Source organism: Protopterus annectens, chromosome 9.part0, assembly GCF_019279795.1.
Source record: "Protopterus annectens isolate FY-2018-M chromosome 9.part0, PAN1.0, whole genome shotgun sequence".
In the NCBI taxonomy this organism is placed as follows: Eukaryota; Metazoa; Chordata; order Ceratodontiformes; family Protopteridae; genus Protopterus; species Protopterus annectens.
This window is the reverse complement of record NC_056743.1, coordinates 751,126,852-751,152,745: the sequence shown is the minus strand read 5'-3', so window position 1 is coordinate 751,152,745 and position 25,894 is coordinate 751,126,852. Positions and strand designations below refer to the sequence as shown.

The window sequence follows — 25,894 nt, the reverse complement described above, 5'->3', positions numbered from 1 at the left end:
ATGGTGGAAAATACTAAATTATACTAACTGTAACGTTTACACAATACTGAAATCTACTACATTTACAGGTATTTCTACTTGATGGCCATTATCTGCTCTAAGCTTGTTGATGTGCTAAGTATCTGATCTATATTTCCTGTTTTACAGGGTACAGTCTTATGGAGCTTTCGATGCAAAAATTTTGCTTTCAAGGTATTTGCTACAACAGAGGGCACTGCTAACCACCACTGCATGTTAAGCAGCTCTGCACAAACATGATAAATTTATAGCAGCACATAAAAAAACAGAAAATTCTGGCCAATAAAATGATTACACTATGAGCCTTTTTGTACGTTTCTCAAAGGCAAACACCTCTTGCCACAAGATGAAAAAACCCAGTCCTCCTAATTTAAAAACTCAGTGAAAGATATGCACAACTGCAATGCTACCACAAACTAAGTAAACGACTACCTGGAAGTCCCTTACTGAAAGCAATTTCAAGACAGTATTAATGCAGCAACAGTGATGGGAAAAGCATTTTTTTTTACCAAAAATACTGTAAAATGCAGAAATAAAAGTAGGCAGCAGTAACAATCACACAAAATAACTTGTTTAGCAATCAAAAGTGGGCCTCCTCCACTGTGTTTTTACAGGTCTGGTGGTTGGTTTAGAGGTAAAGGAGCTGTTAAGGAGATGTTTCCTGTGGTTCAGTGGTGCAAGGTTTGACTCTCTCAGCTTCCATTGCCTAACTGTGTGACTCTAAGCAAGTCATGTAACTAGACACAGCTCATAGGCTGAGTCTGAAAAAGGTCCGTGGAGATCAGTGCTCTACCCTAAAAAACAAATAAATAAATTATAACATTGTGTGTCCATGTGGCCTAATGGATAAGGCATCTGACTTTAGATCAGAAGACTGTAGGTTCAAGTCTTACTATGGTCAAGCAAAAAAGTAACATAGCATTTTTCTCCTCATCCATGTAAAACAGAGCTCTTCCCTAATCCATTTCAAGTGTGACTTGGACAATTGGGTGGGGAACAGAAAATTCATCCCTGGTTTGGCACCTATGTCTGTAATAGACACAGGCAGTCTGTAAATGTTCATCTCCCAGGACCCTGCTTGCAAATGTTTTATCTTCCATGCCCCTGCTTACAATTATCAAGGGTACCCAAACTTGTCAATTTGGGATGCATGGCTAGGCTGAAAAAGACCCTTGTGGTCATTAGCCTTGTACACGCCTATGAAACTATAAAGGTATTTAGCTTTGCCTGGATGGCACTAGAGACAAGTAAAATACTTTTGGATCATAGGCTAGGGTGCCGAGCTTTGCTGAGCTCTGGGAAAATGAGCAGGAGTCAATACATACTATTTACTTATTTTTCTTTGTTTACCCAGAAGTTCCGACAGGGTTTATCCCATTTTCAGGGGAAGCCTGGGAAGAAAAGCTCCACATATTTGGCAAGCACATTTAAAGACAAAGAACAATAACATTTTGAAAAATATATTGAGTTTACATGAAAACGCAATTACATAAACACATTATATTACACATACAGTAGCCTATTAATTTAAGGAAATACATTTTTTTCATATATTAGTTGGTTGCAGAGAAATTTACATAGACAGTGGATGTATTATGTAATGAGTTTATCAGCTGAAAGAACAGAGAAGGGTAACAAAAGTAGCACTGGATTTAGCAGGAGGTAGAGCTTAAGCACACAAGTGACTATATGAAACCTTAGGTAGACTGACGTAGAAAGCTTGTACAGGCCAGTATATAAACAAAATGGAGGTAGTGGTAGTTACCTGGAAAATATGAGTTTTGTAGGAGAAAAAGTACGTAGAGGGTGGAGTGGCAGTCTGTAGCAGAAACGTGTAAATGACAGTTGTAGAAGAATGCACTGCGAGATTTCTTTGTGATAAAGGCATAAAGTTACATGTGTAAGATTACAGTACAGAAAGGTTAAGTAAAAGGAGTACAACTCTGATGGTGGCGTTTAGTTTGAGTACAGGGGGATAGACAGGGGTAGTGCATGAGCACAACCAGTTATTTAGCAGGTGTTTCTTTAGTGATGTTTTGAAGTCATGCAGTGTGCCTGTCTTACTTTGGTGGAAGGGGGGATTTGGTTCTAGATTTTTGTTTCCTGGCTAGAGTATAGAGAGTCTCCTGTGCTGTTATTTGATTTTCTGATGGCTAGAAAAGCTGTTGTTGTTGGATCATAGGGCTCCATTAGTGGTATAGGGTTGTATTATTCTTTTTAGATCTGGGGATTTTTCTGGGCTGTTTATTAGTTTATGGGCTGTAATAAGCTGATGGTAGTTGAGGTGATTTTTAAGCTCTAGCCAGTTAAGGCTTTTTAGTGCTATGCAATGGTGTTTTTTTAGTATTATTTGTTGCAAATTTTGCAATTTTGTAACAAACTTCCTCTAGTTTACTTTTGATGGTTACATTAAGATTTGTAATGATGAGTGAAGCATAGAGTAGGTGAGGAAGAAGGTATGTTTATGTTATGTTTTTTCTTGAGCTATTAGTGAAGAATTTCCTAGTCCTGTAGAGGGAACCTAGTTTCCAGTTTCTTTTTTTTTTGATGGCTAGGAATAGGTGTTTGTCATATCATCAGTGCAATCCAGGCATGGCCAAGTGCTTTGGATTGTTAAACTGCACTTGTATACCTTATATAAGTAATCACAGTTGTTTCCTTGCTTTATGTGTGCATTTCTCTGTTATTTTCTACAAAAACGTTACTTTTCCTTTTGCTGTAGTTAGACTGTCTTGAAATTATGTTCTGTAAGGGATTACTAGCTAGTTATTTATGTTGTTTGTAGTAACATAACATTTGTGGGGTTCTTCTACTGGATTTTTAGATAAGGAGGACAGATTATTCGTCTAGTGGCAAGAGGTGTTTATCTGGTCTATCTGAGATGCAAAACACACACAAGGACACATAGTGTAATTGTTTTTACTGACTACAGGGCTCAGTAGTCAGTTTTCTGTTTCTTCAGTGCTCACATGAATTGGGGCCATTTGTGCATCTTGGTGCTCATTTCCACAGACCTCAGCCTTGCCAACTTACTCTGTGTTCCAGAAGTACTTTACTTGCCTGCAGTGCCATTTAGGCAAAGTTATTTATTTTGAATTGTTAACTTACACTTATATAACTTACTTGAAGAAACTGCAGCTTTTTCATTGCTTTATTTGGGTATTTCTCTGTTTTTTTTTTTTTTTTACAAAAAATGCTTTTCCTATAATGCTGCAGCTGTTAGACTGTCTTGAAATTGTCTTCAGGAAGGGATTTCTAGCTAGTCATTTAAGTTGTTTGTAGGGGCACTGCACCTGTGGGATTATTTTCACTGTTTTCACTGTGCTTTTCCATTAGTAGGACTCAGATAATTCATCTTGTGGCAGGAGGTGTTTCCCTGGTCTATTTGAGAAGAGAAACACACAAAAGGGCTCAGAGTGTACTCATTTTGCTGCTGGCCATGGGGCTCAGTAGTCAGTTTCCTGTTTCTTCAGTGCTGATATAAATCTGTTGTGTTTACATGGATCTGCTCATTGCACAGTGGTGGTTAGAAGTAGCCTCTGATGAAGCAAACACCTAGAAAGGAAATTTCCCTATAGAACTGCCCATGAAACTGTACCCTACAAAGCAGTAAGTATAGAGAAATTACCTTGTGTGCCAACAACCTTAGAGCAGCTAGTTTGTGCGTTGAGTTCCAATGCCATTTGACTTAGTAGAATTTAATATTTTATAGCCATTAAAGTTAGTAGAATTCAGAATTTTCTAGCCTAGTCTGCCCCAAAAAAGGACCCTAAATAGAATTCTGTAAGCCCCCACTGTAATGCTGCTCACCAATTATTAGACCAAACAACATGGATATGCAATTTCTTAATTTCTCTGTAGCTAGCTTGGTGGATATGGGTATCCTGAGATAATGTAACAATTAACAATTGTTTCATGATTACTGACAACCACTTAATCTTCAAAGTAACAGATACAATATGTGAGAGGTGTACTTATGCATTGTCACTGGTGTTTAAACTTCAAATACATGCACACATAAGATTGTCAAAGCCATGCACACAGTACCCGGCACACACATGGTCCAACACACGCTGGTATGCTGCGGCACTTAAATGTCATCTTCCTAAACAACAAAGATCTCCTAGACCTCCTATTAGCAAATGTATTCCTCTGCAAACCCCAAATCACTCAACAAAAACAATCTCTACAACACATACAGCCACACTAAAAGGAGCCCCACATAAAAATCCCCTAAGACAAGCAAATACACGTCCCAAGACTCTAGTCATATGGGATTCCATTGTAAGACATCCTGATGCTCCACTAAGTAGGTTGAACAATGAAAAGATAAGAGTTAATTTCCCATCTGGATCCAGGATTTTCCACATTATGCACCCACTCAAGTTATTATACTACAGGTACCAGTATGACTTCATAATAATCCATGTAAGTGTAAATGACTTGAGACATACTTCCCTGGACTAAATAAAGGGAGATATTACAGAGCTCTCATACCATGTGTCTCACTCTTGTATGAGCCCAGCATTGAGTAGCATATTAACTTCACTGAAGATGATGCCACAATACGAACAGAAGATGACTGATTTTAACAACTGGCTGAGTTTCTTATGTCATTCTAAGGGGAACCAGTATTTGTCAGTATGCAAGGACATGATTAACAGACCATACTGTTTTGCCAAGGATGGTATACACCTGTCTCCTCTGGGCTTTTGAATATTGGTTAAAATCTTATTTGCTCTATAGTGCCTTTTTTAGGCAATGTCAAACTGACAAACCTACCAACATAGCAAAATCAGCTACAGTGAATCTGAATGTGTTACTGCTCAATGACAAGACCCTAAACAAAAATAAATAAATAAAAAATACACTCCTACACTCTCTCCAAGCCCTCCTCACCCTCAAGAATACAGATATCTGTGCAGTTGCCAAGACACAGTTTAAAGCTGCAGAGAGTACTCTGGAAGTGCAAAGTTTCAGTCCCTTCCACACCTTTAGTCAAGTAGTTGCACAGACAGTGGCTAAGGTGGAGGTGCCTCGATATACATAAATAACAAGCATATCGCTTGGTTGGTTAAACAGAATGCTGCGCTGGAGTTTCTCCATGTGTGATTACTACAGATAAAATACCTTACCACATTCTAGCTAGCTAAAGGTCACCCTCCATGTCCCAAGAAACTCACAGCACATTCTTGGACCTACTGGTGACACTTAGTATCTAACTGAACACCTTATTCATTAAATAACCCCTCTACAGACTGGGAATGTTACATGGCCTCAAATCTACAGGCAGAGAGATTCCTGAACTTCGTATGATCAAACCCCCCTACCAATTAATGCATACACCTACTACAGGCTCCATCATTCTGGAGCTCGTACTCACAAATAAGGGGGGAACACTGCAACACTCCAATGTCATGCCCTCCCTCATACAGTCCAACCATAAAGCTCTCTCCTTTGAAATCAAAATCAACTTGGTAATCCCAGTAAATGCAGTAACAGTTAAGAACTATTCCAAGGCAAACTACCTTTTACTAATAGATAGTTTGTCAAAGTTCAATGCCATTCCAAACCCACAGAACACAGCAGCCTGTGCAGAATTGTTCACAGAAACTCTGTACAATCATGTCAATGGCTGCATAAAGACTCCTATACCTCACATAAGTAATACCCAAACAAACTCCAAAAACAAACTGCCCTTGTGGCATCCCAAATTAAATAGGACATACTACAAAAGGAAAAAAAAACATTCATAGTAAAAATCAGGAAGTGTAACTCCCATGAAGGTAAGAACTCACCCATCAAACCAAACAGGAAAATAACAGAGGCAATTAGGTCAAATAAAGCCATCTTCAAGGTTAAGTTAGCCTCTGAGGCAAAAGGCAACCATAAATCTATGTCAAAAACCTCAAGGGCAGCAGACAGTGTGCTGAACTGGTGGTTAATTGTGTTGCACCACTAAGCCTAGTGATACAAGGAATCTGTTGGCTAACAAATTCAATTTTAACTTTCTTCCCCACTCATCCCCACCCATCCCCCAAGAAATACCTTCAAACATAACCCCTCCAACTGTAACTGGAAACCATGTCTTGGAAGTGCTCATCAAGACCAAAAAAAAAACAACAGCCTCAATAGGCCTCACAAACATCCCAGGATGCCTTCTGTCTAATATATGACCTATCAGGACCAATAGAGTTACTATTTAACTATAGACTCAAAACAGATTTTGTGCCATGAGAATGGAGGACTGAACATTCACCTCCCTTCTTAAGGGAGGACCATTATCAGATCCCAAAAAATACCGACCCATAAGTCTGACTAGTCTTATTTGCAAAGCCATGGAAAGAATTATCATGAAAATAGTCAACAAAGACAAAGGAGACCTCCAGACACTGGATCCATCCCAATTTGGCCTCAACAAAGGAAGGTCATAGGTTCATAGGTTGGTACTAGGCTATCGGCCCTAGGGCCTATACAAGCCTAGCCATAACAATTCCCTGGATATTTCTTCCCACAATATTTACTTCCCTCGACCCCTGTCTAGCAGGGCGACTACTTAACCTGGTGGACTTCTTTGAAAAAAGTCACACAGGTAATTGATGAGGGTAAAGCAGTACATAATGCCTACTTAGATCTGTCTAAGCCATTTGATACAGTACCCCATTGGGCATTGTTAACAAACATAACTAGGGTTAAATCCCTTTATAGTGGGCTGGATAGCTAGGTGATTCATGAACAGGACCCAGGAGATTAGGATCAGTGAGGCCACCTGCACAAAGAGGCCAGTCACAAGTGGAGTCCCTCAGGACTATGTGCTCGGCCCATTCCTCTTTGAGATTTACTTCTCAGAAGTCAAAGTGAATGTTCAAGGCCTCTGGCTGACCAAGTTCACAGATGATTGCAACCTGGAAGCACTCACAGAGTCCCCCCCCCAAGAAATGCATTATAGGACCTTTTGGGAAGTCTGCCATCCCAGGGAACTACATCATTGACAAAATACACTTAATGTTGACTCACTAGTCAGGGATCTAGAAACTCATGTAGCTAGCACCTAGCCCACAACCAACATTTGTTCAAGGTAATAAGAAAATCCTTCCATGGTGCTCAACTTTTAAGTAAGTGCATAGCATTTAGGCCCAGAGAAGTCATCATACCACTGTACTCGGCCCTCATCAGACCCATCATAGAGCATAATGCCCCTTTTGTATGTATCTGCCCAGACAAAAGCAGCAATTGAAATGTCCAGAAAGGTTCCTTATAAAACAAATACACGGTGTACACGCAATGTTCTATGAGGATCACCTCAAAGCACTATCTCTATACTTGGCCTCATACTGAGAGGTGACCTATACCTGATGTACTCAGTATCTTTGAACCCTTCAGTGATGAACTTTTTACATACTCAAAAAATAAACAGCATCAGAACTACTAGATCCAAAGAATTTTGCTTCTGGCATAAATAAGTCATGTTGGAGAGTCAGATGAACTCCTATTGTCTGAAACAGGCTCTCCATTCATGTGAAGCAAAGTCTCTCCCTAACCCTATTTAGGTACAACTTTGACCTTTGGACAGAAAACTGAAAATTCACCCCTGGTCTGGTGCCTTTGCCACTGATGGGCAGTAGCAGCCAGCAAATCAAGTTATAACCAAAAATCATCCCCTACATAAATGTCTGAAACATAAAACATGAGCGTATTTGGGCTACACGGCTAGGCTTATAAAGGCCCTAGTGTTTGAAGTCTAGTACACCTATAAAATCTATGACAAAAAATGTTTTGTGAAATGCAACTCCCTGGGAGGAATGTGAAGAGGGACAATGGTGGTCAAAAGTCATTCAGAATCACTGTTCAGCAAATGAAAAGTAGAACTAACACTTGGTAATAACAGAAACAATTAAAGTATGGGCCTTCCTATTTATGCAAGGCTCACACAATAATGCATAATAATGTAGTGAGTGTTAAAACATTTATCAGTTTTAGTATACAGTCTCATACAATTTTAAGGAGGACTAGAAAACAGCAGTCAAAACAAGTGATTTGCACAAAAGCAGGATCTCTGACCTCATTTAATCACATTTCATTAATACAACTGCCAGTGTACTTATCAACATTCAGCTGTTCCACATGAACAGTTACTAACACAATCACTAAGGAAATAAAAAATGCACAATTTTAAATAGATTTCACTAAAATACGAGCTTCCCATACATTCTAATACAACACATTCCACAAGATTAAAAGCTGTAGAAATAATCTGTCATCATGGAGTAACTTGACGATTGCTAAAATTGTCTACAAATGCGTTAGAGCTACACGATCTGATGGATGATGACTGCACTGTGTTGTTGAAAAAACATCTTCAGTGGTTAAAAAAGCAGAAGTGATCTGTACTTAGTGCAGGACTGCCTGATATTTGAAAAATGTGGCTACAGCCCAGGTGATTTGAGTCTTACTAGAGGCTTGGGCCACTGGCAACATAGGCAGGGGAGGATCAGCATGTCCATTGTGATGGGATACAGTACAGTAGGATATGTACCTTCAACATGCAATCTGGTGGGAGGGGTAAAGCAGTGAGTAAGCCAATGTAGGAGTTCTCAGGTGGGCTTTTGGTCCATAAAGCTGCAATATGGGGATAGCTGTAATGAGTAAGTAAATTGGAGTTTGTACTCATGGGGGCGGGGGTGGGGACTCTAGGTCCCTACAGTCATGCAGATAGCCTGTTCTCCCACCCAGCATTTGGGTTAGGCTAAATATTAAAAAAAAGCTTTCATTGATGGGATGCCAAGGCCGGCATAAATACCTCTATGCCTGTCAGGATGACAACTTGTTTGGACAGCTCTCATAGGTTTACAGGTTCATAGGTTCATAGGTAGGTACTAGGCTATTGGCTATAGGGTCTATATAAGCCTAGCCAAAGGTACCCTGGCTTTCGCCACCCAAGGAAATTATTTTCCTGCACCACTGTTGAACAGAACCACAAAAGTGATCCCCAGGGTGAATTTCCTATCTCCCATCCAATCATCAAGATTTTTCTTGAACAGTGCTAATACGGAGCTTTGTTTGATATAGATAGGTAGTTTGTTCCAGAGTATGGGAAGTCTCTGGGACCAGAATCTATCCCTCCAGCATGTTCTGTTTATTGCGGTGACAAGGTTTAGGTCCCTAGAGCGTGTAACTCGTAGGGATTGGGATTTATTTAAGTGGAGCATGTCTAAAAGCTCAGGGTTTGACATAGCTTTGTGTGTTAGGCAGAGATCGCCTCTGAGTAGACGATATGCGATGGAGTAAAGCTGCAGTTTTTTGAGACGGCCTGCGTAGGGCATCTGTTTGAGGCCGGTAATCCTCTTTGTGAGGTATTTCTGTGGCCTTTCCAGTTGTTGTAAATGTCTTGTGAGGTACATACCAAAAGGGGCATTGTACTCTACAATGGGTCTAATGAGTGACGAGTAGAGGGGAACAATGACCTCTTTTTTCCTGGATGAGAAACCTTTTGTGATGAGTTGTGCCACGTAGAAGGATTTGCTGACTACTGTGGCGATGTGATTATCAAAGGCGAGACTACTGTCCACCTGTGTCCCAAGGTCTCTTATCACACTTTCGGTGTTAAAGTAGACTACCGCCTATGTGGTAGTTCATGGGTACAGAGTTTTTACCAAAGGGGATGACAATGCACTTTTTGGCATTGAGCTTGAGGCCATGGCTTTGACACTAGGCATCTGTCTCAGTGAGGCCCTTTTGTAGGATGTCCACATCTTTTGGAGTTTTGATTATGGCTCTTAGTTTGCAGTCATCTGCGAACTTCATTAGCCAAAGACCTTATGTGTTAGCCTGTACTTCACAGAAGTAGATACCAAACAGGAGAGGACCTAGGACTGAACCCTGTGGTACTCCAGTTGTCACCGGTCTGAAGTTGGATTTGGAGTGTGCTAGTGTGTCAGTGAGCCAGTTGGCAACCCATCTTGTGACATAGGGATTTATACCTAGTTTAGTGAGTTTATCTATAATTCCAGAGTGAGGGATGGTGTTGAAAGCCTTGGAGAGATCTAGATAGGCTGTGTGAACCACCTTACCCTCATCTACGGCTTTGGTGACTGCTTCAAAGAAGTCTATCAGGTTTAGGAGACATGATCTGCCTTTTACAATCTCGAACTGGGTGGGGTCCTGAGTTTGGAGATTACCAATGTCGTTGTTTATAAGTTCCATGATGATACGTTCCATAGCCTTGCAGACAATGCTCATTAGGCTAATGGGGTGGTAGTTTCCGGGGTCTGTGGTGGCTCCCCCTTTGTGGAGTGGGATAACCGTTGCTGTGCGCCATTCAGTGGGCACACAGACTTAGGTGAGGCTATGATTAAACATGGTACTTAGGTGGGGTGCAGTTCGTTCTGTAGTTCATGTAGAACACAGCCTGGGATGTTGTCAGGTCCCATGGATGCTGTGTTCCTGGCTTTGGATAGTGCGTTTTTACCTGTGCAGCCGTGATTACAGGAACTTTGCATTCTTCTGGTATAGAGATGGGCCTTTTATGGGATGATAGGGGGGTAAAGTTAGCACTGAACCTATCTGCCAGGATGCTGTCAATATCGGTTGGCTCTGTATACTTAGTGCCATAGTGCTGTAACTCAGAGAAGATCTGAGTGTTGCCATTGAGATTCTTGACATAGCTATAGAATGCTTTGTGGTTATCCTTAGAGTCAGTGGCGATTTTGTTTTCATAACTAGCTTTGGAGGATTTTATGAGGGATCTCAGCTTCTTACTGAGACTGACGAGGGAGTTTCTCCAATCATGGGATTTTACTCTTTTTTGCAACAGTTTCTTTCTTCTGTTGTAGAGTTTGTTTATGGCAGGGGACCACCAGATTGGCTTCCTTTTTTTGGAGGATAGCATCTTGGTTCTGTTAGGGATAGCATGAGCCATGCACTCGTGTAAGTGCTTATAAAGTGCATTTCTGTAGGATTTAGCAGTCATACCTCTATTGTCCATCAGCATGGGTGTTGTGAAGTTTGCCACTTCTGTCTTAACAAGCGTGAAGTTGGCTTTGGAGAATTTTTTTACTGTGGTTTCCCTAATGGGGGGTGGGAGAGGGATGTGGATATCTAGGGTTATTAGCTTGTGGTCGGATCTGACCAACGAGGAATTGACCTCTGGTGTGGAGCACCGGTTGCCCATGTTGGTAATAACCAGGTCTAGGATATTGCTGCCCCTGGTAGGGGTGTGGATAAATTGATCCAAGGCACTGGAATTTATGAATTCCAGAAAATGTTTAGCACAAGAGTTAGTACATGAGTAGTTTTCCCAGTTAATGGTGGGGTAGTTGTCTCACTGTAGCAATTCTGATAAACTGAGGACTTCATTGTTGGGGAATTAACTGGCCAAATCCAAATGGGAGAAGGCTTGATGAACAGTATAATAGAGTGGAAAATTATACAGAAAAAAAGTACAAAAAAAGAATAAATACTGTGACAGATTTCATCAGCATCTAGCAATAAGAAAATGTTTACATTGTACTTAACAACAGTCTTACCTAATATAGGCTTCTGTGCTGCTGGGACCTTTCAGCTGATCCTCCATCAGGTAAGTGTTATGAGAGGAGGAGATATAGTAATGGCTGAGAGGCTGGTTCATATCCATGTATACTTCCTTATGAGCAGGATTGAATAGGTCACACTCAGGAGACAACAGGTACATCAGAAAGCCATCTTTGGTCATATGTTTTTCTTTCTTGGCTAAAAAGATTAGCAAAAATATAATGTCAGATAAATGAAAGACTACACTGTCAAAGTAAGAGTTTCCTTTTGACAAACAGCACAGAGTTCTTTGAAAGCAGACAAGGAAATACAAATTAAATATGAATGAGAAGGCATGAGAGTGGATCAAACATTCAATAAACCACTGCTACAAATGTAACATAGCAGAATAATACTACATGGCTCCATGTTGTAATTTCAAGGATCATAACTTGAATCCTCTGAATTGCAAGATTATTATAGTGACTCCAGGGGAGTATACTATGTCTGACATTGCAGTAACCTGGAGCAGTGATTACCTTACTGCAAAGTACAGTACCTCCAGGTCAGCATATATAATTAGCAGAGGTCTCAACCCTCTGCAAAACTGCATTAATAGTTGGCTTTAATGTCAGAATCAAACTTTACTTTTCATAATCACAAGACTTGTAATATTAGATCTCACACTTGTAACAGAGGGTTAGTGCCAAGAAGCCAAAGCCTACATATACTCTTGTGAAGTGAGAGGACCTCTTGTTCATTCAGTGTAGTAAAGTCACAGCTGCTACCAACATTCAGCTAGTGCAAAGGACAACACATTTATTCAAAACACAGTAGCCAGCAGACAATCTGCATTGATACAATAAGCTGTCATGACAGTGATTATGTGCTATCTGGTGCACAGCTGCATTAAATCCATGAGCCAAACTTTAAAAATCTGATCAAGCAAATTGCCACAGAAATATTAATTTTATTTATCTCATTTATACAATACAGCTACCAGCTCACTTTCTACATGAACATATTCCTTCTGTGTATTAATAAAAGTTTTTGACTCATAAGCAACTGGTCTTTTCTCTTGTGGGGTCACAGCTCCTATGCTATTCTGACTGGTATCCACTTTCAGCACAAGTAGTTTATTCATATAATAGTATTTTAACATTGGAGCTCCTATAAATAAATACATGTATAAATATATATAAACAAAACAGTAAAAAGGTCACACAAACAAGCCAATTAAGCTAAAACACTTGATGTCCGTAAAGGGTCATATGCATATATCCCATGGGCCTCTCTTACAGGAGGTTGAAAGTATTGCACAGTGAAAACTCTAGCTTGGCTATTTTGTCTTGTAGTTTATACTTATATATATATATATATATATATATATATATATATATATATATATATATATATCTGTATTTACATATATATATATATATATATATATATATATATATATATATATATATATATATATATATATATATATATATATATATATATATATATATATATATATATATATATAGATATAGATATATGGGTCCACTTTTACATTTCGAAACTCCAAAACCTTGAACCTCAAAATCCTGAAGCTCAAATGTTCGAAGTTCTGGAAGCTCGAAACTTATCAATGGAGATCGCCCGACAGTGCGGAGCAGAAACCTTTTCTCTTCATTGTAGTGCAGTCTCGGAGTTGGTATATTTAAGTAGTGGGGGGGGGGGGTACTTCAAGATTACAAAACTTTGAACATCTGATTTTCGGGATTTTTGGGTTCGAGGTTTTGGAGTTTCAAAATTAAAAAGTGGACTCATAAATATTTATGTGTGTGTGTGTGTGTGTGTGTGTGTGTGTGTGTGTGTGTGTGTGTGTGTGTGTGTGTGTGTATGTATGTGTGTGTGTGTGTGTACATAAATATTTGGGGGAGACATTTTAAGAGTCTTCTCCTCTTCATAGTTCCACTCAGAGACTATCTCTTGCTCTAATAATTTCTTAGGGGCACAGTTATCTCAGACGTATTGTATAGAAATTTTTCAAGATACTGCATCATTCCTAGAAATGTCGGTAATGTCTGCTTGTTGTCTGGCTTTGGCATTTGATCAAGTGCACACTTATTTCTGTATTAGGCTTCAGATGTCCAGAATTAGAATAAAACCGATTGTTTTTTATTTGTTCATGTTTATTTTAAAGTGATGCTGACTGCAGTGGTGGTGCTGCGGTAGCATTGTCGCCTCACAGTAAGACGCTGTCCCGTTCGATTCTCAGCTAGAGCGTCTTCTGTGTGGAGATGTGCGTGAATGGGCTTACCTTCGTTGAAGGTTGTGCGTCAGAGCTGGCAACTCGGCACGTAAAAATCTACTGCCAATCATTAGCGGACCAGAGTTCCGCTGTGGCGACTCCTTAACCGGGAAAAAGCCGAAAGACACAACAACATTTTAAAGTGATGCTGACTAACCTATTTAGCAATAGCTGTATCAGTCCTCCTCTTCTTGTGTCTAGCTCTACACTAACAGATCATTGGTTGTGTGTTTTAATACCTTCTCAACTGTGCAATAGTTTTGTGGAACACATTTTATGCAAATGAAATGCCAAACAGAATTCTAAGGAATTTGTACCTCCCTAACATCATATTAGACACAATTTGGAGTTTTCTTCAACAAACTAATCTGCTGGAATCATGCTTTGCAACTACTCCTGGAAAGAACTTAGCATTTGTCATTGTTTAGACAACTGCTTTAGCTGTACACAACTTACTTATAACTAAAAAATGTGAATCTTGGGGGTGTTCAAAAATTAATAACAATATGTGAAGTACTATATAGCACAAATGGGTGCTATTTAAACAGTCCTACCTTCACTTAGGTATGTCTTTAAACTATTTTTTTTTGTTTGCATTCAAGAGAACAAATATTTAGCACAGAGGCTTATCCAGCCACCCTTTGTAAATCTGGCAAAGATTAAGAAACACTCCCATTCTTAGTAAATAGTACTATGCACAGCAATATTTTTTATTGAATATACTCCCTTGCCATGCTTTGCAACAGTAACCACTCATTCTATTGGTCCTGCATCCTGCCTGCATCTTAATGTCTCCTAGGCTTCCTATTTGTTTTTATTCCTGCTCAAAAATACTACTGAGAGCTACTGTTACTTTCCTAGAAGCACGTCACTGGCATAGCATCAGGACTTTTCATGTGACATTCTCAAGCCAAGCTTCCTAAACAATCATCACAGTCATATATGGTACCACTTTTATAGCTCTGTATAGCATCTGAGTTGCCTCTGACACTGTATTACTGTGGTTGTCACAGTCATTCTGTTTTTACAAAGTGAGTTTGTTTCACAATCCAAGTGACCACGATATTATGATAATTTGAGGACTTTCAACATGGCTGCACACTGATCAATAGCTTAACTTCAGCTATTCCAGCGTGAAAACAGAAACTGAGAAACAACAGCCTGTGATATTGTTCTGTTTGGTTAAATTCAGTTACTGGCTAGGTAAGTACACTGCCTGGATACCAGCAAAAAAGAAACCAGGACAGACTGAAAGAAAATCAATTAGAAACGGTGAAGAGAAAACACTGACTAAGAAGAATCCTGCAGCTCTTCAATAAAAAGCAGTTCAAGCTCCCAATTTGGTGCAAGTCATGGCTTCCAGTAATCTAGAGGAAAGAATAAGTCAAATGTGCTCAGAGCTGATTAAAATAAATGAAAAGCTGAAGGAGTGCAACAACTCAAATAACAAAAAGCTGTAAAAAATGGAAGAAGCTTTAAACAGGTATTCAGATGAGGTGATAAAACTGCAAAAAAAAAAAAAAAAAAAATCAGAGGTTGAAGTAAAAAAAAGGCTAGCTGAGTATGAGACTGCCAAAGAAGAGATGTTTCAAAAATGGTAGAATTAGAGGACAGAGCTCATAGGGGAAATCAGAGATTTTCTGCTCTATCACAGAAACTAGAGTTGAACAGACTGTACTAATTTTATGAAGGCACAAACAAACAACTGGACTGGTATTTAACTATTAATTGAAAGTGCATGGTATGCATGCTCCAAATCTGGCCATTAGAAAGCAACCAAAACATGCATTAGTAAAGATGCAAACTTACCAGCAGAAAAAGTTGACCTGACAAAACTTTGGCAAAAACGCAAAGTATTAAAAGTTGGAGATAGTGGAGTGTTTGTAGAAAATTATTATTCACTTTACAGAGAGAATTTTTAACTTTAAAGAGAAACAAACTTATTCCAGTAATCAGGAATGTCGAGAGGCAGATGTGAGATTCACACTGCTGTATCCAGCTGTCTTCTGAATATGTTCTAATGCTGGAGGGATAAGGTTCTTGACCAGAGACTCCCCAGACTCTGAAATAGACTGCCCATACATGTCAAGCAGAGCGCCTCTTTGGCCCTCTTCAAAAGGAACCTTGACGATTGGATGGGAGATAGGAAATTCACCCCAGGGACACGTCAGTCGCCCTGCTAGACAGGGGTCCAGGGAAGTAAATATTGTGGGAAGAAATAGCCAGGGAATTGTTATGGCTAGGCTTGTATAGGCCCTAGGGCCAATAGCCTAGTACCAACCTATGAACCTATATTTTTTCCTGGAGGATCAAAATAATTTTTTGATGAAGAACAGGTTAAGAAGGAATTATAAAAGTTTGTCAAACAATAAGTGAACTATCAAGTAGAGGGGGTCTCTGCTTCTCATTCGAGTGAAACCTTTTTCAGTGTTCCAAAGGAAAATGGTTGAGAGACAGAGAAAAGCACAGGAGCTGACCAGAAGAATTGGGAATACTTTGGAATTGAACAGGAATGTAGAGCTGGGAGATCGCGATGAGCAGGAAGAATACCAGCAACATAGAAATTAGTGAATAAAAGTGAGACTGCAAACCACTGTTTGCATTTGTGAAACATGGCTGTATAAGAATAACTGGAAAGAGTGGACTTTTGTTGACTTTGTTAAACTTGTGAGGAACTGAAAAACATTTGCCCCACTTCATGTCATTAACGTATGGAAGGGCACTGAGGGGCAGAGAAGAAGAGAAAAGGTAATTGCAAGTAAAACAATTTCTGTTCTTAACAGTATTTCTATGATTTTTACAAAATAAATTGCACGCCTTGCAGTAAAAGTATTTTAATTGTTCTTGTATGTGATAAAGTTACTACAGTAAACAAAAACCTTTTTCTATTCTTATTCTTCTCTTTCTTCTTTTTTTGGTATTAAGAAATGTAGGCATTGTGAAGGCTGCCAGCCTAGCTAGATATAATTGTGTAAATAATTCTGTGTCATTGTAAATATTAATGTAATCCACATGCTTGTTCTGCAAATGTAAAGAGAACTATATATTATGATTAAAGTATATGTTGTACTGAGCTTCAAAAATGTAACCACAGTGCACTCTGCTGGAAGAAAGCTGATGTCAAGCATTTCATGACTGTCTGATCTCCAGCTCGGAGACAGGGGACACATCCAGGACTTAGGGTTAAATGTTTTGAATACAACCAGTGGGGCCATGTGGCATATAGATGTCCACAGAGACAAGGTGGAGAACAAAACTTGAGGGAGCCAGTAAGTGGGAGAGACAAAATGCCAATAGTAGGTTGTCTTGAGACAACAGGGGTACCAAACTACCATCCTGCAGATGTCCTGATAGGGAAGGGTTTTGATGAGGAAGTACGATATGTTAGTGCAGTTACACGCAGTCAGGCTTGGAGACAAGCATGTGGGTCTTGTAGCCTGGTGGAGACCCAGACAGACCGCACACTTGCAGCCTGGACTGATGAGGTGGTTACTTCAGGGAGGGAGCTACGCTGTAGCAGTGAGACTGAAGGTTAGCCACAGCTGCTTGTGGGTACTGAACGACCCTTGGACAGAGTGACTGCAAGGGAAGAGTTGAGTAGTAGTACCCAGGCTGACAGTGAGGCACTGCTGTCAGAGGATGCCAGACGTCCTGTGGAAGGGGAGCTGGGAAGGGTTACTAAGAGAGTTGAGACAGGCTCAGCTCTCAGACCCTACATTACAGGGCCTGAGGCAGGTAGCTCGTGAGGCACCTGATTCTCAAAGGAAGGGGTAATTCAAGAGTCCAACAGTCCCTGGGCCTGCCCAGTTATGCTGGTGCCAAAGAAAGATGGCAGCACCAGGTTCTGTGTGGACTACAGGAAATTAAACAGTCATATAGAGTCAGATGCTTACCCCATGCCTATGACAGATAGAAGCCCAAGAGCAGCTGGGTGGGGCTAAGTATCTTACCACCATTGATATTACCAAGGGTTACTGGCAGGTGACCTTGACTCTCAGTGTTAGACAGAGGTCAATGTTTGTGACTCCTTTGGCTTGTATGAGTTCACAAAGATGCCCTTTAGGATGAAAAATGCCCCAGTGACTTTCCAGAGGCTGGCAATCATATTCTAGCAGAGGAGGAGGGTATTCCCTTGCTTATCTAGATGACATTGCCATCTACAGCTATTCCTGGCAAGAGCACCTTCAACATGTCAGGGAGGTGCTGGGCAGACTACAGAGGGCAAAGTTGACCATTAAGCTGAGCAAATGTCAGGTGGGCATGGCAAAGGTAGCCTACCTGGGACATAGAGTGGGGAGTGGTAAGATCAGACCATAACATGCCAAATTGGAAGCCATTTAGGCATGGCCTGCACCTGTTACCAAAAAGCTGGTGAGGGCATTCTTAGGGACAGCAGGGTACTACAGAAAGTTTGTCCCCAGTTATAGTACCATAGCTGCTCCCCTCATAGACCTGACAAGGAAAACAGGCCAGATAAGGTAGTGTGGACCACAGCATGTGAGCAGGCATTCTAGAAGCTTAAAAAAGCTTTGGGAGGACCCCCTGTGCTAGCCAGTCCAGATTACGGTAAAGAATTTCTTGTGCAGGTGGATGCTTCAAATCATGGGGTGGGTGCTGTACTTAGCCAGATTTCTTCAGAGGGAGAAGAGCACCCAGTGGTTTATCTCAGTTGTAGGCTCCAACCCAGGGAGGAATGCTACACTGCTGTAGAAGAGGAATGTCTAGCATAGTGTGGGCATTGCAGAAACGTCAGCCTTATCTGTATGGAAGAAAATTCACTGTACTTACAGATCACAATCCTCTAACATGGTTACACTGAGCCAGCCAGCAAAATGCCAAGTTGCTAAGAAGGAGCCTAGGGTTGCAAGCATATAATATATAAGTGCAGCACTGCAGTGGGGTTAGCAACACCAATGCAGATGGGCTCTCAAGACAAGGAATGGTGTAAGGTATACTCAGATAGACCTAACCCTCTCAAGCAACGTTTCTAAAGGTCAAAGTAGCTTGAGTTCTCCGGGGGTTGGGGTAGTATGTGAAGGCTGCCAGCCTAGCTAGACAGAATTTTGTAAACAATTCTGTCATTGTAAATATTAATGTAATCCACAGGCTTGTTCTAGAAACGTAAAGAGAACTGTATGTTTTGATTAAGCTATATGTTGTACTGTGCTTCAAAAATGTAACCACAGTGCACTCTGCTGGAAGAAAGCTGACAAGTTAAGCATTTTATGACTGTTTGATTTCAAGTTCAGAGACAGGATGTCTGGACTAAGACATTATTTCTATTGTCCTAGGACAAGAGTTAATTACTAGATTTTTACATGTAAAATGTCTTTTATTGCTGTGGCTTCCTGCATGTGCAGATTACAAAAAGTAATGTAAATTCTGAGTTTCTGTTAGCCTGGGAAACTAAACCAGAACTGTTAAGAATGATGTAATCTGAAATGCTCAGCAGTACTGTGTTTTCAATTTAAGACTTTCTCAGAGAGAAAGATTAGAGCATTTTGGATTTTGTCTGAACCTGAACACATCAACTCACCAGCACTTGCTTGCTCTCTATGTAAGTAGGATCTTAGACTTTAGTATTTCTCTTAGGGATAGATAGAAATAGTAATCTAGCTGTTTTCTATATTTATGTCAGACTATTCTACAGTATCATTTTAAAGTATTTTCATGTGATTTCTGAACTCTTGATTAGCAATGTCTTGAATTGATGAGATTTGCCTTGTGCTTTTATTATTTTTATTAAATATTTCTAAACCTTTCAACTGTGGCTGTTTTATGTAAAGGTAATTTAAGCTCTTAGAGTACATAGAAGCCACTTCAATAGTGTTAGGCCTAGGTCACACTTACTATTTGGATAACAGTAATATTGCACAGTGAAATTGGTCACCCTTGGGGAAGGGCCTTATAGCAGCTGATATTAGTGGTTGGTGGCAGTGATTTCTACCTTATAGTCTGGAGACAACGGGGCATAGCTGGAGAACCTGTGCCAGCCGTCCCCAGGAGTGTCTGTGCATTTGTATATAATTCATATCTCAAAGTGTGTGTCAGCTACTTGGGCAGGGACATAAAGCACTGGTTGAACAGGGAGGGTGCTGGAGCTTTTGGCTTGACCATTGGGCTGAGATCTGTACCCTATAGCTGTGCTAGTGGGGAGTCTTACTGGGGATCTGGAGAGAAAGGGGGAAACCAGTCCCAGACTGACTGTGATCTCTGTGTGCTCTTAAGGGAAATTGTAGTTTATTATGTGTGTACTTCTTATCCTTCCCAATGTGCACACCACTCACTGGTGCTAGTGGTGAGGATTGAGGCTCCTTGATTACTCAGCCAGTGCATGGTCCTCACAGGCATTACAGTGCAAAAATAAAATAAAAGCTAGACAAAAGCATGCTTAAGTTAGTAGGCTGTAATCTTGGGTTGTTGTGGTAGGGGTGGGGTGCAAAATCACACAGATCATAATATATGTAGAGCTGTTACGTTTTTTTTTTTTTTACTTTTGAATAGGTAAATGTCTGGATTAAGACCTTTGGCTTAATCTAATATCAAATGTTAAGTGGAAACACTAAATATGAACAGTGAACATACTGAAAAGTTTTTCTTTAGCAACAAATGTTTCAGCTTGTCTTTTAGGTTGCAGCAGAGGACTACATTTTTTTTCTTATATAATTCCATGAAGACTGATAATAGAGAAATAAAAACCAGAATACTGGTTTCTTCAAGGCTAAAAGTTACCATTTTCTGAAAGCATGCAAGCTGTTTTCAGAACTGGGTGGGGCATAAAGGCAAAAAAAACAGTCACCGATTAGTGAAAGTAGAAGCACAAGCAGTAACATGCATTGTACCATGGATAACCTCAATTTCATGTTCATTGAGGTCTGTATTAGTAGCTATCTATTTGGGACAAACATTCCTATTAGGAGGATTAAAATTCACTATGGGGGGTTTCTGGGGGGGGGTGTATTTGTTGAGGGTTTTTATTAAACAAACAAAACATAGAAAATGTGACATAAGTTCCAATATTAATGATAAGAAAAAAATGTATAAAGGATTAACCTACCAAATATTAGTGGGTGCATGTATCACAAAAGCTGGAAATAGGCATTTATAAAAGCTGCCATATATAATAGGTGGTAATAAAGACTTTTTGCCATAATGGCAATACTGTCCATATTTCTTGAAATGAGAACAGTCTCACACGTATACATAAAAAGGAACAAATATTTACTTATATTAAGAAATTCAGGGTGAAAATAACAATACTACAGGAGACATTTTTGGAAAAGAAAACTGAGCATATGAGTTTTGATAAAGAAAGGATTTTAGAATAGATATTCAGCAGAATATCAGTGACAAGGGAAAAGAAGAGTACTTAAATGACAGAGGAGTTCCAATAATGACAGAAGAGGAAAAAAGATAGTAATGGCAGATTTGTGGTACTAAGGGGCTACTGCCAAGGGATGAGGACTACACTGGCATGTATTGATATTCCACCTAAAACTGCTATTATGGAACTTAAAAAACTGGGGGAGAAATAATCAGCTTTCAGCAGGGAATGTTACTTATAGGTGGGACTGAAATTTGATCTGCAACAATGTGGATATATTGGGTAGGGGGCCTAGAAGGGAAAACATAAAAAAGAGGGTAGATTTCTGAAGAGATTTGTGAGAATATTTGGTAAGAAAGATTTGAATCCAGTAGTAGGAACTCTGATAGAATTTACATATCATTCTGCAACATACAATAACTGGACAGAAAAGATAAGACATTATATTTCACAGAAATGTGCGCATTTAGTTGAGAACATTGACACATATCCTGTAACTATTTCAGAACATGCACCAATAATTACTAAGATAAAAATGCAGGGTAATGAACTAAAGATGAGACACTGGCACTTCTCCACCTACCTGTTAAAAAGAGAGGAATTTAAGGAATGGGTACTGGAAATTATTTGGGACTTATTATGGAAGGTAGAAAGTAGTCTAGAAGCTATAGCTAGTAAGGGGATAAAATGAAAGTGGAGTTTCAGGATAGAAATAAAAGAAAAAAAAGATCTTATTAAAAAGTAACAATAATTATTTAGAGGGGCTGTCAAAAGTTATAGAATTACAGAATATGGGGAAATTCACAGAAAAGAAGAGGTGCAAATGCATTTTGGGAGGTTGGCATAATGGTAAAGGTGTTTACCTTACAGACACAAAGTGCCAGGGTTTGATTCTCATATGGGGTCTAGTTGGCTAGGCTTAAAACGACCCACAAGAGCAATTAGCCTAGTACTAATCTATGATCCTATGAACCTAAAAAGAAAATAAGGGAGTACCTGGACAATATGAATGAGTTTAGAAACATTGCTGTTAAGCAACTGTTTTTTTTTAATAATAACTCCAAAGCCCAAACATCGTTGGCACAACTTAATCAAAAGAAAGTAGAAAGGGGTGTTGTCAAACACAGGGAGCATACAACAAGAAAAAGAAAACAGAGATCCTGTAGAGGTATTAAGAGTTATTTTGGAAATGTTATGCAATTTGTATAAAGAAGAGAAGTGGGGAAACCAAAAACAGCACAACTGGAAATATTTATGGAAGACTTAAATATGCCAAGGTTAGAGGAAGATGAGGTACAACAATTAACCATTAAAACAGGAAGAGATGCGATAAAAATGGTGATCTGCAGGGAAGTCTCCAAGAATAGATGGTATTCTGGTGGAAGACTGGAAGCTAGGAGGGAGAAAAGTGATAAAGATCTGGAAAGCTTTGTTCAACAATATTTTAAAAGAGGGGAAGCACCAACATCCTGGAAAAAAGCTGTGCTGGCTGTAATACATAAACATGTTGAACACCTATCAGACCCAGCTTCATATAGGCCCATTTCAACTTTAAACCATGATTATAATGATTGACTTCAACAATTGGCTAAGCTTCTGGTGTCATTCAAATGGATCCAGTATTTATCTGCCTGGGACGACATGATCGACAGACCACGATATGCCAGAGATGGCCTGCACCTGTTGCCCTTGGGATTCCGGATACTGGCTAAGGCTCTTGCCACCCCTATAGTGCCTTTTTTAGGCAAGGTTCAAATGACAAATTCACCACCGTAACAGGTACAAGCAAGCAAAATCTGAGGGTAATGCTACTGAATGCTAGAAGTCTAAACCTCAAAATGCGCTCACTCAAGGCACTCCTTAAAATGGAGAACATCGACATTTGTGCAGTGACAGAGACCTGGTTCAAAGCTATAGAGAGCACCCCTGCATTACCAGGCTATAATTCATACTACACCTTTCAGCCACCTAAATCGGAATGAAGCACGAAAGGTGGAGGCGTGTCCATATTCATTAAGGATGTCCACACCTCCAGGCTAGTTGCACAGCATAATGCATCCGAGATTATCCAAGTGCAACTAACTCTGGGCAAGACTGCAATCCAAATTGTAGCTTCCTACAGACCCCCACCATGCCCCAGAATTCCCACTCCTCATTTCTTGATACACTGGAAAGTATTAGGGTACAACCTAACACCCTAATAATGGGCGAGTTCAACTACCCCACCATTAACTGGGAAAACTACTCATGTACCAACTCTTTTGCTCAACGTTTTCTGGAATTCATAAATTCCAATGCCTTGGATCAACTTATTCACACCACCACCAGGGGCAGCAATATCCTAGACCTGGCCATTACCAACATGGGCAACTGGTGTTCCACCCCAGAGATCAATTCCTCATTGGTCAGATCCGACCACAAGCTAATCACCCTAGACATTCACATCCCGCCCCCACCCCCAATTAGTGAAACCACCATAACAAACTTCTCCAAAGCCAACTTCACACTTCTTAAGACAGAAGTGGCAAACTTCATGACACCCATGCAGACAGACAATAGAGGTACTACTGCTGAATCCTACACAAATGCACTTTATAAGCACTTACACAAGTGCATGGATCATGCTATCCCTAATAGAACCAAGATGCTATCCTCAAAAAAAGGAAGCCATTCTGGTGGTCCTCTGCCATAAACAAACTCTACAACAGAAGAAAGAAACTGTTGCAAAAAAAGAGTAAAATCCCATGACTGGAGGAACTCCCTGGTCAACCTCAGTAAGAAGCTGAGATCCCTCATAAAATCCTCCAAAGCTAGTTACGAAAACAAAATTGCCACTGACTCGAAAGACAACCACAAAGCATTCTATAGCTATGTCAAGAATCTCAATGGCAACACTCAGATCTGCTCTGAGTTACAGCACAATGGCACTAAATATACAGAACCAACTGATATTGCCAACATCCTGGCAGATAGGTTCAGTGCTAACTTTACCCCCCCCCCCTCACCCCCTAGAGGGCCCATCTGTATACCGGAAGAATGCAAAGTTCCTGTAATCATGGCTGCAAAAAAAACAAACACACTCTCCAAAGACAAGAACACAGCATCCATGGGACCTGACAATATCCCAGGCTGCGTTCTACACGAACTACAGAATGAACTGGCACCCTATCTAAGTACCATGTTCAATCATAGCCTCACTTCAGGCTTTGTGCCCACTGAATGGCGCACCACGATGGTTATCCCACTCCACAAAGGGGGAGCCATGATGGACCCTGAGAACTACCGCCCCATTAGCGTGATGAGCCTGGTCTGCAAGGCCATGGAATGTATCATCATGGAACTCATAAACAAAGACATTGGTAATCTAAACTCTGGCCCTACCCAGTTCGGATTTGTAAAAGGCAGATCATGTCTCCTAAACCTGATTGACTTCTTTGAAGCAGTCACCAAAGCCATAGATGAGGGTATGGTGGTTCACACAGCTTATCTAGACCTTGCCAAGGCTTTTGACACCATCCCCCACTCTGGAATTATAGATAAGCTCACTAAACTAGGTATAAATCCCTATGTCACAAGATGGGTTGCCAACTGGCTCATGGACAGAACCCACACTGTAAAAGTAGCAGACTCCAAATCTGACTTCAGACCAGTGACAAGCGGAGTACCACAGGGTTCAGTCCTGGGTCCTCTCCTGTTTGGTATCTACTTCTCTGAAGTATGCTGACAAAGTCTGCAGATGACTGTGACTGGTCACCTTTAAGGCACCTACCACTTGATGAAGCAGTATCCTATTTCAACTCCAAATTCCTACAAATTCTTGAATTCCATGCCCCTTCATGCACTATAAGAATTAGAAGCAAAGCAGCCCCATGGCTTACTAAAGAAACCAGACAACAAATCCTTCAAAGAAACAAAATCTGGTCCAAATGGAGAAACACTAAAGACCCAACCGATCAGCAGTTCTTTAGACAGCTTAGAAATGCCACCAAAAAATCAATAGTTCAGGATAAAAAAACCTATTTCTTGAAACTCCAGAACAAGCACCAAAGTCAACCCAAAACCTTCTGGTCAGGCATAAGCAAACTATTACATCCAGGCCACTCCAAAACACCAACCCCATTTGGTCTCTCTCCAAACTCTCCCATCCAGATAGCAGATGCTTTCAATACATTTTTTTCAGAAACTGTCCAATCTCTAGCTAACACCTTACCACCTATTAACTCTACCCCCTCATCCTCCCTAACATCCCTACCATCTACCTTTCACCTAAAACCTATTCCTACCTTTCACCTAAAACCTATTCCTACAACCTACATCTATACTCTACTTCACAAATTTAAACCTTGTACTCCCTCAGCTGATCTCCTACCACCTGAATTCCTTCAAACTGTTGCAAAAGTTCTTGCCTATCCCATTTCTATCTTAATCAATAGAACCATAACCAAAAGCTACATCCCTTCACTCTGGAAAATCTCTCACATAATCCCACTTCACAAGGGTGGTAACGCAACTGAACTCTCCAACTGTAGACCTATAGCCCTACCATCGCCACTTGCCAAAAATCATGGAAAAATGCATACATCAACAATTTCTTGACCACATCCTCCAAAATAATCTACTAGCTGACTGTCAACATGGTTTTAGACCATCCCATAGTACCACCACTGCCCTCCTATCCTTTACGGACTGTATAAATAAACTTTGTAACAATAACATGCTCTCCTCTGCACTATTTATTGACC

The 25,894-nt window shown here is 40.2% G+C and overlaps 1 protein-coding gene across 2 annotated transcripts in view; it reads right to left on the bottom strand.

The window, feature by feature from the left end:
- Window positions 1-25,894, bottom strand: part of LOC122811507 (1-phosphatidylinositol 4,5-bisphosphate phosphodiesterase delta-1-like) — a 969,949-nt gene that overhangs the window by 159,723 nt on the left and 784,332 nt on the right. For both annotated transcript variants that reach the window (XM_044083389.1, XM_044083388.1), the window contains exon 6: window positions 11,544-11,745. In XM_044083389.1, the coding sequence (XP_043939324.1) occupies window positions 11,544-11,745 (202 nt within the window). The remainder of the gene's footprint in view (window positions 1-11,543; window positions 11,746-25,894) is intronic.